The sequence below is a fragment of the Budorcas taxicolor genome, chromosome 13, assembly GCF_023091745.1.
Source record: "Budorcas taxicolor isolate Tak-1 chromosome 13, Takin1.1, whole genome shotgun sequence".
NCBI classification, from domain to species: Eukaryota; Metazoa; Chordata; class Mammalia; order Artiodactyla; family Bovidae; genus Budorcas; species Budorcas taxicolor.
Window position 1 is genome coordinate 53,719,897 of NC_068922.1, and position 17,616 is coordinate 53,737,512.

Sequence of the window (17,616 nt, forward strand, 5' to 3'; positions counted from 1 at the left end):
TGTACATGTTTCAGGGCTGAGCCCCTGTACGAAGCAGCCAGAGACGCTGCACGACAGGCTGCATGGTGCTGGGAGACTTCCAGACCCTCCAAGGTCAAGCTGAGAGCTGGGGCGGGGGGCAGGAAGGGAGGGGCCGTGGATTCACTTCTGAAGGAACAGGGCAGAGGGCAGCAGGTTGGTTTTAGCTGTGCTCATAAGGGTGAGAAAAGGGCAACTAGCAACGGGGTTCTTGGGGACCCAGGTGTGTGACCCCGAGGAGGGCCCTGGTTGGGAGCCCTGGAGAACACAGCGAGGATACATCCGCTGGGGCGGCGGATAGGTGGGTGGGCCTAGTTCCCTGGCGACGCCCTGGGCGCGGGTGCTCACCAGCTGGCTTCCAACTGGGGGCGGAGAACCGCCCCGGCGTCACGTGTCTGGGGGTGGGACCGGCGCTGGCTTGGACCCGCCCCAACCGCCACCACGCCCCCTAGTCCTAGCGCGAGCCTAGTTGTCTCGGTCCGGGCCTGTTGGGGGCCGCACTCCCGGACGGAAAGAGCAGACAGGACTGGAAGGAGCCGCGGTCCAGGGCGCCGCGGGTGCTGCCTCGGGGCCCCCCGAAGTTCTGGGGAGCCTGAGAAGGGGGCCTCCCTGAGACCGAGGAAGCCCAGTCCTCAGGACTTGGAGAGGATGGGTGACCGGTCGCGCCAGGGACAGGGGTTACCGCATAGCGATGGGATCTTCCCGCCGGGACGGGCCGCGCGGAGTCCTCGGGGCCCCGAGCCCGACCGACACCGGAGACGCTACTCCAAGAGGGCAGCTGACTGCGGGCGCGTCCGGCCCCCCGCGCCCACGTGGCCCGCGCTCCTCTCCGGGCCGCGTCTTACCAAGTTGTTGCTGGGTTTCCTTGAACCAGAACTCCCGGGACCGCTGGCCCGTCGCGGGGCCTTAGTCTGCGGCTGCCGCTTGGGTTCTTGGAATAAGGCGCTTCACGCGGTGACGTCGAAGGCAACGTAGGCGGGGGAGGGGGCAAGCTGCCTCGGAGCCAGCGCAGGGGAGCCCACGCGCTGCGGCCCCGCGCACAACCTACCTGGACGCAGATTACCTGCGCCAGGTCTGCCGGGAGGGGGTGGGGAGACGTAAGCCGCTGCCACCGCCCACATCCCCCGCCCACATCCCCATGGCAGACCCGCCCGTCCTCGTGGCCACGCCCCACACGCCGAACACGTGCTGGGCGGGGCTGCCTCTAGGTACTTCCCGGGTGTGTGGGAGGTAGGACAGGGAAGGGAGGCGGGAGGTGTAACTAAGACATTACCCACACGCTGCGACCACGACTTCTGCTAAAAGCCCAGTGTCCTAAGACTGGGCACAGGAGAGCAAAGGGCACTAGGGGGACCTCATCCATGCCCGGGGCCTTCAGTCCTCCTAAACAAGGGCCAGGAGGGGCGGAGGTCCCGTTGCCCACCACTCTGAATGCCCATCATTAAACATTGGTTTCGTGTTGTCACGACTTATTTCTCAGTATCTCAGGTAGCAAATACTGAAAATGAGGAAAAACGTCTGAGGATGCTATGGCTGGCAGGGAGATGGGAAGGGGCCTTCCTCTCTGTGAATGTGCAGGGCATTTGGGGCCACCAATCACGGGGAGGTTTCCAGACCCTGCCCAGTGTAGCAGGGTAGCAGCTCCTGGCCAGGGTAGCAGCTCTGCTTCATCAGCCAGGAAATAAAACCACCCGTGTCCTCAAGTGACAAGACCACCAACCACTTGTGGTTGATTCATGATATATGCTGTACAGAAATTAAAATAATCAACTAGATGTAGCCACATGGATTAAAAGGAAAAAATCTACGTTGAATGAACACTCACAGTGATTTAGTGCTGTACAATTTATGTAAATCTTAGAAATCAGTGGTACATTTTAGATGATGCTGATACTGGTGGTTGTTCAGTACGTAGCTAAGTCGTGTCTGACTGCAACCACATGAACTGCAGCACACCAGGCTTCTCTGTCCATCAGTCTCCCTGAGTATGCTCAAACTCATGTCTATTGAGTCAGTGATGCCATCCAACCATCTCATCCTGTCACTCCCTTCTCCTCTTGCCATTTTCCCCAGCATCAGGGTCTTTTCCAGTGAGTCAGCTCTTTATATCGGGTGGCCAAAGTGTTGGAACTTCAGCTACCCTGACACTGGTAGGCAGGGTTTAAAACCATAAACAGAAGTGCACTTAAGTGCCTAGTGGCCACCTCTGGACCCCCGGGAGAGAAGTACAAAGGGGTCTTTATTATGTTTTCCCTTTTATTTTTGGCTGTTCTGGATCTCCCTTGCTTTGCACAGGCTCTCTCTAGTTGTGGTGGGTGGGGGCTGCTCTTTATTGAGGTACATGGGCTTCTCGTGTGGAGCACGGGCTTCTCGTGTGGAGCACAGGCTCCAGGCGCACAGATTTCAGTAGTTGCAGCACTCAGGCTCAGTGGTTTCGGTGTGCAGGCTCCAGGGTGTGAGGGCTTCAGGAGTGCTGGCACACAGGCTCAGCAGCTCCATGGCATGTTAAAATCTCCCTGGACCAGGGATTGAACCCATGTCTTCTACATTGGCAGGTGGATTCTTATCCACTGTGCCACCAAGGAAAGCCTCTTTTTGACAAAAAAAAAAGTACACTGGCCTACCAGGGAAGTCCCTGTCATATCTTTTTGTGGAAAATCTAATCTAAATTAAATTACTTCATGTTTGTTATGTCCAAATAGTGCTTCAAGGTGTTTATTTTTTTTATGCTTTAATTTTTTTCAAATCATTTCTGCCTTGCTCTTCACTAAGACCAAAGACACAGAAGGAAGATCAGCACCCCCACCTGAGAAGCAAAGTCAAGAGGGGCCAGTACCCCCTGGGACGTGGAAAGTGACACCTGCAGCCGAAGACTGGTGTTTCTGGAGGCAGCTGCTCCCTACCGTGCTGTGGGGCCAGGGAGCCAGACCCATGGGCCATGTGGGTTAGAGTGGCCTCTGCCACCTAATGCCAGGGTCCCCAGGGTCTGAGCCATCCTGATATAAGAAGGCACACATGGTGGACGTGAACGCCGAGACATGCACACCACAGGGCAGAGATGGAGCCTCCTGCAAGAGCCCAAGACTGGATGCTTGTCTTGGGGGTGAGGAGACAGGTACAAAGGCAGCTGCCTGTACTATGTCCAGGGGTGCCCGGTGGGGCACAGGATGTCACCTGCCCCTCTCCCTGCCATCAACGTCAGGAGGGCCAAGGAGGTCAGCTGCCCCGAGTGTAAGACTCCCCCCAAAATAGGATTATGCAGGGATCATTAAATAAGACATAAACCTGGTCTGCAGTGAAAACATTTATTTTTTACAAGTAATCTTTATTATAGGTCAACATTCAGACATAGAGACCATCACCATGGGAAACTTCCATGACCCACCAGCCCAGCCCCAGGTGTGTGCACGGGCTCAGGACAGAGGTCGGACCCCAGCAGCAGGACAAACCAGCACACGGACGACCATGGTCCATGCACCTGCATTTAGCTTCTAACCACAATGTATACAGGTTTCAGTGTAAACTGCTTCCCTTGCCCACCTGAAACACCATCCCATCTCCAAGGAGATAAAACCGACCAGAAGTTGCTGCGCACAGGACCCAGGCCCAGCCCCTTCCCCCAGGTGAGGTAGGAGAATAAATGTCCAAGCTGGAGCCTATCTATCTCCTACCTCACAGGGACCCTCTGGGTGGATCTGGGGTCAGGACAGACACCCCTTCGAACGCAGCTTTGTCACTGGTTGTATCTGATGCCTAGAAAATGGGTTTTAATGTTTCAAAGGAGGGAGGGGTTTCTAGCCACGTCTGAGTGTCATGAGACACTCACCTCAGGGGGTCAGGTGAATCCCCACGGATGGGGAGGCAGCCCTGCCCCCCACCCCCAGAGGCTGACACCTGGCCTGCCACCCACACCTATCCCAGGACACAGCAGGGTCGGGGTTTCCTTCTGTGCACAGCAGGCCAGCTTGCCCAGACCCCTGCTCCTGCCCACTGATCAAGAAACTAGAGGCAGTTTTGGAGCCAACGTTTATTGTACTGTTGCTTCGCTCTGGACGGCAGCAGTCACGCTGCTGGGTGATATATACATATACACATATGTACACACACTGCCCACACCTACAGCAGAGACGACGCCAACCGTGCTTGAAAGGACAGTAAAAATATAGCTTTTGCCAATTCCACAGGAGAAGGAGTCACAACCAAAAGAGCAGAACAGGAGTCCTGTGTCACATGGGTTCACAGCTCAGAACACTGGGAAAGGAATGAGATCAGTCACTTTTCACGCCCCCTCACCACACCCCACAAGCAAGCTATGTCCCTGGCGGGGCTTGCTGAGAGCCAGGGAAGGGCGGACAGGGCCCCCAGGCCCTGGGCACCCACCCACCCACTGGAGGTCTCACACCAGGTGCCAGGGAGGCTGCCCATCTCCCCTGGAACAGGTCCTCCGCCCCACCTGGAGCAGGAGCGCCATGTCCATGTTCCCTAATGGGTTCCTCGTGGTGCTGGCTGCTCGACTGATCAGAGAAGCAGAAGGCTCACGCACGAGCGGTAACGTCTGAAGCAGTTTGAAAACAGAATAACGCCCAAGGAAGACAAGAGACCACATCACCAAGCAGAAACGGCAATCTACAGGCCACCAGCCTCTGACCACCCCTCAGCCACTCCCATGCCCCTGCAGCACCGCAGGGCACCCCAGCACTAGCCACAGCACTTCTTTCCCGCCACAGCAGGCAGAGGGTCATCCCCTCTGAACACACGAACAGGGGATGCTCCAGACACAACACCCTGCTTACCAGGAAAACACGGGCCACAGGAAACAGGGAAACACAGCCAGGGGCCTAGGTCTCCAGTCAGGGGGAGTGCCTGAAGGTGCCAAGACGACTTTTTCTACTTCCAGATCAACAAAGTGGACACGCAGGAGGGTCTGAGTCAGGGTCAGGTGAAAGGGTGTGGTCTAGACCCAGCAGATGCTGGCTCCTTGGGGACCTGGGCCTCATGCAATCGTTACTATCACCAGAATTGTTGTCATTTTCGTCATGATTTACTAGATTTTCGCAATTCTGTGGGAGACTGGGTTCAACAAACTTGCAGACCTGCCCCTTTTCCACAGCACCCTGGTCTCCAGGGGATCGTCACGTTTCTAGCAGATGAGCAGCAAGATTCCGGAACTAAGACACACCTGGCAAGGGACTCACCATGACGTGTCAGGGGGTGGGTCCTGGAGTTTTCCACCCACAAAGCAACAACACACCCACTGCAGAAGGGTGGCTGCCTGCCTTCTGGAGTCCAAGCTTTGAACTTTGGCCATTCTGGGGCAAAACAACTCATTTCCTAAGCTATTTCCACAAACAGGATGGCTGACTAGGGCCTCCTCTCAGGCTGAATTCTTGATGTCTTCCTGGGGCTGGCACCAAAGACCAGCCTCCTCCCTGGTCCAGGACAGATCAGATAACCAATTCCTTGTTCTTTTAAGAGGTCTGATTTTTGCAGGTTATTTCTAATTTAATACCAGTGCATTTATCTCACCTCTCACTGGATGTCTTCATGATCATTTTCACAGGCAAAAACCCCAAATAAAACAATACCATTAAGTGCCTCTAGACCTGGTGATTGCAGAGTACAGCACAGCGAGTGAGCTGGGGCCATGGGTGGGCAGGTGGGGCGGGGGACAGTGGCTCTGGGAGGGTGTCCTGGTGCATCTGACCTCCTCACGTGCAGCCCCTGTCCACAACCTCCCCCACTGGACACTGAGGAGTCGTCCAGTGGTCACTAGGTTCATTCTGCAGAAATCAGGCAGGCCTGCTTGGGCCACACACGTATTGAGGTGCAAGTCTGGCACAGGCGCAGCACAAAATGTCTCCAAGTCCTCACAGTGGTGGACTACCCCCAGGGCTAGACGCAGACAAGACAGACTGGCTTCCGACAGTCCACAGGTGGTGGTACTGAGACAGAGGTGAGAGAGCTTCTGTGGTCTGGCTGCAGGTGAATGAGCCAAGGGCACCAAGGTCTCCTGGGGACTGACCCTCTGCCCGGAGTGTGCCTTTGGTCCAGCTGGTCCTTCCTCCATGAGCTCGACGTCTCTAACTGCCCAAACCATTCACAATGGCCAAAGGGAGCAGGTGGAGGAAAGTGGGTTGGAGGTGGGAAGCAGGAGGGGTATGCAGCCCACTTGCCACCGGCAGCCTGGATTCAGCCCCTCTGACCACCACTAATTGGGCCGCTGATACCATCTGTGGTTCTTGGAGGTCCAAGAAAGGATTACAAAGAGGCCAGGTGGGCCTGAAGGAATGTGGAGGGCAGTGCAGGGAAGGGGAGCATGGAGGCTGCAGGGACGACCCAGCCGGGGAGGGAGCACACTCGAGCACAGGGGCCTCAGGTCAGATACGGGAATACCTGCCATGAGGCGAAGCAGATGAGGTGAGCATGAGTACCCCAGGGCAACACCCTGGGACCGGGAGCCAGGCCCAGCTCCTTCCTGTCAAGTGAGTCCAGAGGCCCTGCCTGTGGCCGCAAGATAGGCAGACAGGGCAGGGAGCAGACCCCACAGCTTCCATCAGGCAGCAACTGCCTCAGGCCCCCATGAAACAGGAAACAGAGTGCCCATCCCGCCTGAGCCCACCTGGCGGTGAGGGACCGTAAGGGCCACCCACCCGCCACGCCAACCTGCCTGAGAGTCCTGAAGCAGCCCCAAGTCCGGTGAATACAGTCTGGCTGCAACACGCCCACAACACAGACAGACATGGACATAACCCATACATGCTATTAAAAAAGGAAACAACAGAAGATGAAGAAGACCGTAGCTAAACTGCTTTAAATACTGCATGCTACGCACTTCATGTGTCGGGGGTGGATGGGCGGGCACAGAGGCGGGTCGGCGGGGCCCTCCTGGGGCCAGGGCGGCTCCCACGCCATCTCTGTGACTACAGTTCATGATTCTAAGGTTGAGTGGCTGGGTGCTGACCGATCCTGGACTTAGTTGAACCCGTCGGTGTGGTAGCTGGGGTGGGAGTCAGCCGTGAGCTGGGTGGTCTCCGTGGCAGACGCCGGCTGGATGACGATTGGCGTGTCTGCGGCCTCTGCAAGCGACACGCATGGAGTGAGGTCAGGCCGGTGAGATTCACGGCCCCCGACACTGTGTGACACACTCGGCCGCCTGGTGGCTCGACTGGGGTCAGAGGTCATAGAACAAGCACTCGGAAGGGTGAGGCTGCCTGGACCTCTGCCCCACACGGCCTTCATCCATGGCCTCGGCCCTCGGCCCTCGGCCCTCCCCACCTACTCGGCTGCCACAGTCCGCAGCGGGGACAGCCCTCCGAGCCTGCGTTACCTCCAGCGTCCACGTTCACACCTCAACCGTCCCGCTGCCACCACAAACACTCCCGCACAGTGTCAGTGCCCTCCTGTTTGACGAGACAGGGCGACACGTTCAGGGCCCACTCCGGCCCCACCCCTCGCGCACCGCCCAGGCGGTGGGCGCACTCACCCCTCTCGTCGGACTGCAGCTGCGCCTCCAGGTCCTCGGGGGACACATAGAACTCGGTCTCTTCCCCCTCTGGCGCCTTGGGCTTGCACTTGCCACAGCAGCAGTTGAAGCAGCAGCAGAGGCAGCAGCAGCAGTAGCAGCAGGTGAGGAGCCCGCAGAAGATGAACAGGGCCTGGGGGCAGGGGGACAGGGCTGTGTGAGGAAGCCGGGGCCTGGCCCTCACCCCCACCCACCCCAGCTATAGAGGGGTCCTCAACCAACAGTGGATTCTTTCCCAGATCAAGATGAATAAAGAACATTAAGACAGGAAGACAGGAAAGGCAGAAAGAAAGACCAGCTGCATAAGGAAGAATGAATTCTCAACGGGGGGAGGAAGGAAGGGGGACTGGCTTCCAACAGCACAGTGCCCGGCAGTGAGCCACGCTCTCGGGCCTTACATGGCAGATGCTTTGAATAAATTCAGGAAACCAAGTAACATATGTTAACATATGTTAACATATAAAAACAATACTATCTTTTCAAGTTTCTCAAGCCAGACATTTCAAACACATCTTCTCAATCACAAAAACAAATCTCTCCACACTGTGATGACAAGTGTGTTTCCTGTTTCTATCACAGCGACTCAGAAAATGCTGTGGATGCCACCCCTCAGCATAGGCCTCGCTCTATGCATCCAGGTGAGCTGCAGGCAGACCACCAGGCCAGCGAAAGCTGCTGGGACTGGACCTTTGCCTGTATCCACAGGGATGAGGAGCCTGCCACATGCCCAGACCCACCCGCTAGGATGCGAGTGTGGGAGCTGCAGCCTCACCTTGGCCCACCAGCTGGAGAGCACAAAGTAGGTGTTCACGTTCTCCTCCCCGAACTGCTCGGCCACGTAGAGCCCCAGTGAGCCGTACTTGTCGTAGATGTTTCTTTTCGTGGCGTCCGTCAAGATGGCGTGGGCGTTGTTGATCTCCTTAAACTTGTCCGCAGCCTCCGGGTTATCAGGGTTCTTGTCAGGGTGGTATTTCAAGGCCAGCTTCCTGCAAACCAAAACCATCTGCTGGTCGTGCATTTTGTATTCACCCACTGGACGGAGGGCTAGCAGAGACACATTTACCCTTCACCAGCTCCCTTTCTAACTTTCCACAGAACTCAAGAATGCCAGGGTCAACAGAAATTTCTGCAATCATCCAGAGCCATCCACAGAGGAGCAAGTGCCCTGTGGGAGCTGACCTGCAAGCAGCTAGCCTGGGCGGGCCTGCTCTGATGTCCCCCAGGAACTGCCAACCCCGCTGCTGCCCTCTAGTGTCCCAGATGTTCACTGAACATTTGTCAAACAGGCAAGGGCAGGGACTGGGCAGCAAAGGCTTTTTAAATGTGTCTGATAAGGAGATAAGGGAGACCATAAAGCACTGTGTCAGGTGGCTGCAACAATGACAGTGCCTTAGAGACACTGCATGGGGTGGGGGTGGGGCAAGCTCAGAGAGAAGGCCACCCCATGGTGTGGAGACTAATCCACAGTTACAGCTCAGCACACTCAGACCTGTCCCCAAGGCCTCTGCTCCAGGACAGGGAGTTCAAGGAGCTGTTTAGTTTTTTTGTTTGTTTTTTAATTTATTTATGTAAGGGGTTGTGTTTTTTTTGTTGTTGTTTTTTAATTTATTTATACAAGGGGCTGTTTTCTGTTGCCCATAAAGCATTAACATAACAATCATGAGATGCAATAGAACTGCTACTGTGACCCTGCAAGTAGGCCAGGGAAACAGGGAGATATAAGACAGCCATGCAGGAGCTGCTGGGGTAGAGGCTTCTTACCGGTAGGACTTCTTAATGTCATCTGAGGTTGCGTTCTTGTCCAGCCCCAGTACATGGTACAGGGACTCCCCAGAGGTAGAGAGTGAACGCTGTCTCTGGTCTGCCATGGCACGCTAGTCTACAAGGAGAACACAGAGAAAATATCAGAAAGTACAGATTCAAATTCCCAGCGCAGAGCAGACAGACTTGATTCTATTTGAGGCAAAAATCACAGCACTTTGTGGGGGTCACAACATATACAAATATGACACATTCATCTACAGCAGACAGGAGTGAGGAGTGGTCCCACGTTAAGGAAAGGGGCAGTTTCTGACTGCTACAATACTGTCACCCTAAGTAGGCTATAAAAATTTAAGTGTGTTTACCACAATCCCTTGAGCAACCTCTAAGTAAAAACATAAGGGGGCCTAGCTAGAAAGCTGAAAGAAAAATGAGAAGGAAACTCTACAGATGAAAACCTCCAGTGAAACGAAGACACTGTCAAATGGACAAAAATGCAAGAGACACAGTTTAAAAACAGGGTCTCAAAATATATAAAACAAGTTTTGACAAATAAGGTGAGAAGCAGACAATTTCAGTCACAAAAATCTTAACACCCCTCCCTCAGAAACTGACAGAACAGAAACACACACAAAGTTAGGAAAAATGCCAACAATCTGAAGAATACTCTCAACCAACATTATCCAATTACCTGTATGACACCCACATCCACAGAACTTACACGTTCACATGATGGGCCTTAAAACAAGCTTCCAAAAATCTAAACAGACAGAGGGTTTCCCTGGTGGCTCAGCAGTAAAGAATCGGCCTGCTCATGTAGGGGACATAGTTCAATCTCTGGTCCAGGAGGATTTCACATGCTGTGGAGCAACTAAACCTATGCGCCACAACGGCTGAGCTGCAGCTTAGAGCTTGTGCTCTGCTACAAGAGAAGCCACTGCAATAAGAAGCCTGTGCACCGCAACTAGAGAGTAGCCTGTGTGCAGCAATGAAGACCCACACAGCCAAAATTAAAAAAAAAAAAAATTAAATGGACTAAAATCGTATACAGTATGTCCCCAACACAAACAGATTAGAGACCTAAAATCAAAGTATCTAGGAAAAACTCAGTGTTTACTATTAAAACAATATACTACGAAATAACATGCAGTTCAAAGAAAACAGGACAGACATTATTTCTAAATTCATTACTAATGTAATAATCTGTGTGTGATTATAAGCTACTACTTAAAGTTGACATATCACAGTTGCCAAAACTCAGAAGCAACCAGGATGTCCTTCAGCAGATGATGGATAATAAACTGTGGTACATCCAGACAGTGGAGTATTACTTAGCACTAGCTGAAATGAGCTACCAAACCATGAAAAGACATGGAGGAGCCTAAATGCATTTAACTCAGTGAAAGAAGCCGATCAGAAAGAGCTATACACACACTGTAGGATTCTACCACTCTAACACTCTGGAGAAGACAAACCTATGAAGACAGTAGAAAGACCGGTGTTTGCCAGGGGCTGGGGGCAGGGAGGATGAACAGGCAGAGCACAGAGGGTTTTTACCACAGTGAAACTATTCTGATACCACAATGCTACATACACATCATCATACATTTGTCAGAATCCGAAGAATGTGCAACACCAAGAGTGAGCCCTGATGTAAACTGTGGACTTGAGTTAATTTGTATCAATGTTAGATCATCACTCTAAACAATGTACCACTCAATGCCAAAAAATTGGGACTGGGGGCAGGGGCAGGAAGTACAAGGCAACTCTCTGAACAGTGTACTCAATTTTTGTGTAAACCTAAAACTGCCCCAAACAGTTCTACTATCCTCAGAGACTGAAATTACAGCAAGCTATGACCACCTCACCTGCCTCTTGAGAAACCTATATGCAGGTCAGGAAGCAACAGTTAGAACTGGACATGGAACAACAGACTGGTTCCAAATAGGAAAAGGAGTATGTCAAAGCTGTATATTGTCACTATGCTTATTTAACTTCTATGCAGAGTAGATCATGAGAAACGCTGGGCTGGAAGAAGCACAAGCTAGAATCAAGGTTGCCGGGAGAAATATCAATAACCTCAAATATGCAGATGACACCACCCTTATGGCAGAAAGTGAAGAGGAACTAAAAAGCCTCTTGATGAAAGTGAAAGAGCAGAGTGAAAAAGTTGGCTTAAAGCTCAACATTGAGAAAACGAAGATCACGGCATCTGGTCCCATCACTTCGTGGGAAATAGATGGAGAAACAGTGGAAACAGTGTCAAGACTTTACTTTTTTGGGCTCCAAAATCACTGCAGATGGTGATTGCAGCCATGAAATTAAAAGATGCTTACTCCTTGGAAGAAAAGTTATGACCAACCTAGATAGCCTATTTAAAAGCAGAGACATTACTTTGCCAACAAAGGTCCGTCTAGTCAAGGTTATGATTTTTCCAGTGGTCATGTATGGATGTGAGAGTTGGACTGTGAAAAAAGCTGAGTGCCGAAGAATTGATGCTTTTGAAGTGTGGTGTTGGAGAAGACTCTTGAGAGTCCCTTGGACTGCAAAGAGATCCAACCAGTCCATTCTGAAGGAGATCAGCCCTGGGATTTCTTTGGAGGGAATGATGCTAAAGCTGAAACTCCAGTACTTTGGCCACCTCATGCGAAGAGTTGACTCATTGGAAAAGACTCTGATGCTGGGAGGGATTGGGGGCAGGAGGAGAAGGGGACGACAGAGGATGAGATGGCTGGATGGCATCACTGACTCAATGGACGTGAGTCTGAGTGAACTCCGGGAGTTGGGAATGGACAGGGAGGCCTGGCGTGCTGCGATTCATGGAGTCGCAAAAAGTCGGACATGACTGAGCGACTGAACTGATGATCACAAGGTCATCAGAAAGAGAACGCAGGCTCCAGAAATCACCATCCAAGCAGGGAAGCTGTCAACAAAGCAGAGGGCACAACTACCTGTAACAGCCAGAGAATAGAGGAGGCATGATTCAAGGAGCATCGGAAGAGAACCAGCATATGGAAAAGAGAAAATGAGAAGCTCCATCTAGTGGCAAAGAATCTAAAGGCAAAGAATACAGCCAACTGAGAAAGAAATAGTCAACCAAAAATAAAATTAGTGCTGACAGAAAACACAAGTGTGCAAACTGCACCCTGCCGAGCAGAGCAGCAAGGTCAAACATCCATGTCCTGGGCACTGAGAACTTCCCCAAACAAAACATGCTTCCAGCTCTAAGGAGAAAGGAGTTTCGTCCTAGGAGTCCATCATCAACAAGGTGTAAGTCAGAAGAATGTTTAAATGCAGGAGTTCGGGAAAAGCACAGCATGCATACCCTGAACGAACCAATGATCTGGACAGCATTTCAGCAAAATGAGGAAGGAAATCAAGAAACAGGAAAAGGGAAACATGTGGTAAGAAGAGTGGCGGCAGCCGCTTCAGAGGAGGGTCACTTCTGATCACAACCAGGACACAAGCATGTAAACTCCCTCCAGACTGGGTTCCTTCAGGGGCCGGGCTCCCCCAGGCACGATGACAACTGTTACAGGCACAGACAGAAGCACAGAGAGGTGCAGTCAGGACCCAAGCGAAACCAAAGGGCACAAAGAACGCTGTGACGTTGGTGTGTCACTGTCAAGCCTCACTGCCATCCCAGAGCTGATGGGCTCTGGAACCAAGGTAAGCCCAGTTCTAATAGCTTCCAGCTGTGGGCGTGGCCAGGTCACTGCAGCAGTCGGCATTTACCTCCTCATCTGGATTAGAAACAAGGACATACCTCCCCACTACCAGGGCAGGGCCTGCAGGGAGCTCAGGACCCTCAATGATGTTAATGACAGCATATTCTCGTCAAGTCTCCATTACTAAGAATTTACAGCAGAAGTAACATGACTGTGTCAAGTTTACTTACTACTTGCTAAGTAATTTTTTTGGTTCTGAGAACTGTTCTAGAAAACACAACTTTGACAGATTACTTTTACAAATTAAAAAAGTATCAGCTACTCAGTTCCTATTGAATAACCCACCCACAGAAAAATATCAATAACTAATACTTCCGTATCTGCTCCACAGAAGTTAAATACATCATCAACTGTGCTGTTGTTCAGTCATTAAATCATGTCCAACTCTGTGACCCCATGGACTGCAGCACACCAGGCTTCCCTGTCCTTCACCATCTCCTGGAGTTGGCTAAAACTCATAGTCATTGTACTGGTGATGCCAGCCGACCATCTCATCTTCAGTTGCCCCCTTCTCCTCCTGCCCTTGATCTTTCCCAGCATCAGGGTCTTTTCCAATGATTTGGCTGTTCACATCAGATGGCCAAAGTATTGGAGCTTCAGTTTCAGCATCAGTCTTCCCAATGAATATTCAGGGTTGATTTCCTTTAGGATTGACTGGTTTGATATCCCGGCTGTCCAAGGGACTCTCAAAAGTCTTCTTCAGCACCACAATCAGAAAGCATCAATTTTTCACTGCTCAGCCTTCTTTATGGTCCAATTCTCATATCCATACATGACTACTAGAAAAACCATAGCTTTGACTAGACAGGCCTTTGTTGGCAAAGTGATGTCTCTGCTTTTGAATATGCCATCTAGGTTTGTCACAGCTTTTCTCCCAAGCAAGCATCTTTTAATTTCATGGTTGCAGTCACCATTCACGGTGATTTTGGAGCCCAAGAAAATAAAGTCTGTCACTGTTTTCATTTTTCTCCCATTTATCTGCCATGAAGTGGTGGGACCGGATGCCATGATAGTTTTTTGAGTGTTGAGTTTTAAGAAGTGCCAGCTACTTAATGTGACTGACGAGAACTCTCTGTGAAACTTTAGAATCTAAGTCAAGACTCCCCAGCACCACTTATGCCTGAGACCTCCATGTTCCTGCACCAAGTGGCAGAATTTCCTGGTTTACGACAAAACCAGCCCGAGGAAACACAATACACAAGCGGATTAGTTAGGGTAAGCCAGTCTCTGTGGTTCATCACCTGCCTCTTCACACATACAGAGAGACCGCTGACTATTAAAACCTTAGAATTAGATTTCTTAACTTCAATGAACTGCCAGCAACTATATCCAAATTTTAAAGGCCAATATTTAATAGTAAATACACCTCTTGAAACCCAGCCAAATAAATAAAAATATTATTAAAAAAATAAACACATCTCTTCAAACCCAGGGATTAAAAACCAGGTTCCACGTTTTGAGTCCCTGGTCCCCACAGCTTCCCCTCCCCAACCGGGAGCTGGAGCCTCTGTGACACTCGGCACCAGAGTGTGGTGGGGCAGGACAGGACCTTCGGAGTAGACACTGGCACCACCAGGCAGGTTCTCCCCACAGAAGAGCAGGCTCATGCTCACACAGATCAAGACTGTTGGGAACCAAGAGCTTCCAAAAAGCCGAGTTGGTGATAAAATCCAGCCAGTCAAGATGGGAAGCCAGGGTGACAGGTCTGCAGGCAAGTGACAAATGCACAGAAATGCAAGAAGCCAACTGAGGAGCAGCAACAGGCCTACTGTGAACCTCCTGGACCGCACGGTGGGTGAGGATACAGTGTGGCAGCCCCATGGCTGCCTCTGGGTAAAGGTAAGGGAGCAGCAATTTCACTGGTATCACCTCCATCTATCTCGTTTGCCAAATTCAAGGAAAACTGGAACAAACACTTCTACTTAAACGACGATGTGAATATCTTCAGAATATGTCTGGTGATTTGGTTGTTTCTGAGAAGTACCAGGGAGTAGAGGTTAAAATATTTCTTGTCGGACTTTCCCAGGGGGTACAGTGTATGGGAATCCACCTGCCAATGCAGGGGACACAGGTTCAATCCCTGATCCGGGAAGATTCCACATATTGTGGAGCAACTAAACCGGTGAGCCGCAACTACTGAGCCCTCACTCTAGAGACCAAGAGCCACAACTACTAAAGCCCGTGTGTCTAGAGCCTATGCTCTGATAAGAAGAGTAGCCCTTGTGCACCGCAACTAGAGAAAGCCCATGCACAGCCATGAAGACCCAGCAGAGCCAAAAATAAAAAGTAAATAAACAATTTAAAAAATAAAAGACTTCGTTGTCTACCACTATTCCCATACTATTGTTTTTTGAAATCATGGTCTTCTGTAGGCTTTTCTGCACTGCATGAACTTGAAGCACCTGTCATGACTCACGTCCAGGACACACAACTTCCACGTGCCAGGCTGTCGCGCTCACTGAGCACTCAGCCTTCTCGGTGCTCAGGGCCTTCAGCTCTAGGGGTGTAGACCTGTCTCCATGTGCTAACAATAAGCAAGGCTCCAACAGTCCCTACAGTGCCCTTTCTCATTAGTGCTCAAGAGCAAGCTGTCCATTTGGGGATGTGTTTTTGGCTGTGAGCCAATCAAAGGGCCGTAAATGAAGGATCCTGACAACGAGGGCCCAGTCAACTGCAAATCCTCCTAAGAACCCAAGAACATCCTTGCATGGACTCCCTCCAACCCAATTTTGTATCATTAGAGTTGGCATCACAAACAGTAAGAGTAAGGGACTAAATAACCTTATATTTGAATAAAATCACTGACAGCACAGCAATCAGTCTGGACAGCTCACGCCTAATTTAATTGTCTCACCAAGCTGGGTACAGTAAAAGTCAGAACAGACTTGAACGTCAAGGCTTGCTCAGTGCTCTTTGTCAAAGGATTATCATCACTCTAGAGTTGGCATGAGAGCTTTTTTGTAAAGGGCAAGACAGTAAATACTTGTCTTATGGGCCTGAAATCTACAGTCTCCACCACCATGTTGCAAGTTTCTGCCTCTGAGGCATGAAAACGCACTGTGTCTAAGAGAACGGGCACAAGTGTACACCCAGATACCAGATCTAAAGACAGCAACCGGCATACTCCTTGCCCCAGGGGTCAAGTCATGGCTTTCTTGTGAGTCTTTTAGGGAAGCTGAGTTTTGTGAATGGGCTTACATTTGTGTGCTGTGAGCAAGTGTAGGCGTAGTCACTGTGACTCTTTTTTAGTCCTCAAAGTTAACTTGGCATAAATGCAAAACGAAGACGTGGGCAAGAAACATTATGAACATGCATTTCCTATCGAGACAGTAAAACTCAAAGAAATTCGTCACAACACGAAGCAATTAGGCCAGACAGCAGCAAGAGCACTGCATCCCCACCCCTACTCCCACAAAAAAATTGCCGGAAAAGCTGTGGACTAGGTGACGGCATTTTTTACAGAAATCATCCAGAGTGCTCACTGTCATCCTGTCTGCTTACTTCCAATCATGGTTTACGCACTATCAGCTCTGGCAACTTGCCTGGAAAGCCGCCAGCTGGCAAGCGGGAAAATTTAAACCAACAAGACAAATCCAATGCCACTGTCACCGTGCAGTCCCAGGACTTCCAGGGGGCACAGCACCCCAGCTGGGACTCCCAAGCTCCAGACACCACTCGCTCAGCATGCTCAGGGCACCAGGCATTTGGGCGGGCAGAGGACGAGCATGTCAAAACAACCAGCCACAGTTCAGCACCACATACCTGCTCCCAATCACCAGCTGCAGCGTCTACCAAAGGACAGGGAAGTGAGACCCCTCTGCAAGCTTCTCCCCTGAGATGAAGTACAAACTGGCCCTGAGAAAGAAGTCTCTTCCATCACCTTGGTGGGTATGGACTCTGGCACAGCAACAGTGCAGCCCTATGCCCACCGGACAAAGATCAATTCCAATGCGCTCTCCTTGGGTGCCAATGATGGGGACTCTGCTCACAGGACACACATCTGTCTCAAAGGGCAAAGAGTATTTACCCTTCTTCAGGATCACGGGGTTCAAAAGTATTCACATGCACACTGGGGGCTGGGCAGGAGACTCCACCCCAAGGCCAGGGAGCAGTGGCTGAGGCAGATGAGCTCAGATGCCCTGGAGCAGTGTGAGGGGAACAGGCAACACAGGCCCTCTGTAAGATCCCCTGGCTGCAGAGCACAGATGAATACGGAGAGAACACGCCAAGACCCACCAGCCACACTGCTGAAAACCAGAGCTCAAGAGCAAACGGACATGTTACAGAGCAGTGGGCCATGATCTCAACTCTCCTCACCGGAGGTCACAGGAACCAGAAAGCAGTGGCACCCAAAGTGAAGGTGCAGAGATAAAACACCTGTCAGGCCAGAATTCTGTTTTCAGCAAAAACATCACTCAGAAACAAAGGCTGAAATGAAAACATTTTCCAGCAGAGACTAAGAGAACCCATGACAAAACACATTAACAAAACCTAAAATACAAGAAACACCAGCAAGAGCTACCTGGATGGAGGGCAAACAACACCAGACAGAAACCAGTATCTTTAGAAGGAACAAAGGCCACAGGC

The 17,616-nt window shown here is 51.2% G+C and overlaps 1 protein-coding gene across 7 annotated transcripts in view; it reads right to left on the reverse strand.

The window, feature by feature from the left end:
• Positions 1-3,309: 3,309 nt before the first annotated feature.
• The window catches only part of DNAJC5 (DnaJ heat shock protein family (Hsp40) member C5), a 29,467-nt gene continuing 15,160 nt past the window's right edge, over positions 3,310-17,616 (reverse strand). For 3 of the 7 annotated variants that reach the window (XM_052650747.1, XM_052650748.1, XM_052650749.1), the window contains exons 2-5: positions 9,302-9,419; positions 8,313-8,526; positions 7,502-7,673; positions 3,310-7,094 (exon numbers count right to left, since the gene is read on the reverse strand). In XM_052650747.1, coding sequence (XP_052506707.1) covers positions 6,991-7,094; positions 7,502-7,673; positions 8,313-8,526; positions 9,302-9,408 — 597 coding nt within the window. In that variant the 5' untranslated portion in view covers positions 9,409-9,419 and the 3' untranslated portion in view covers positions 3,310-6,990. Of the gene's footprint in view, positions 7,095-7,345; positions 7,419-7,501; positions 7,674-8,312; positions 8,527-9,301; positions 9,420-17,616 lie in introns of all 7 variants that reach the window. The other 4 variants (XR_008200445.1, XR_008200444.1, XR_008200442.1 and 1 more) reach the window with 4 other exon arrangements.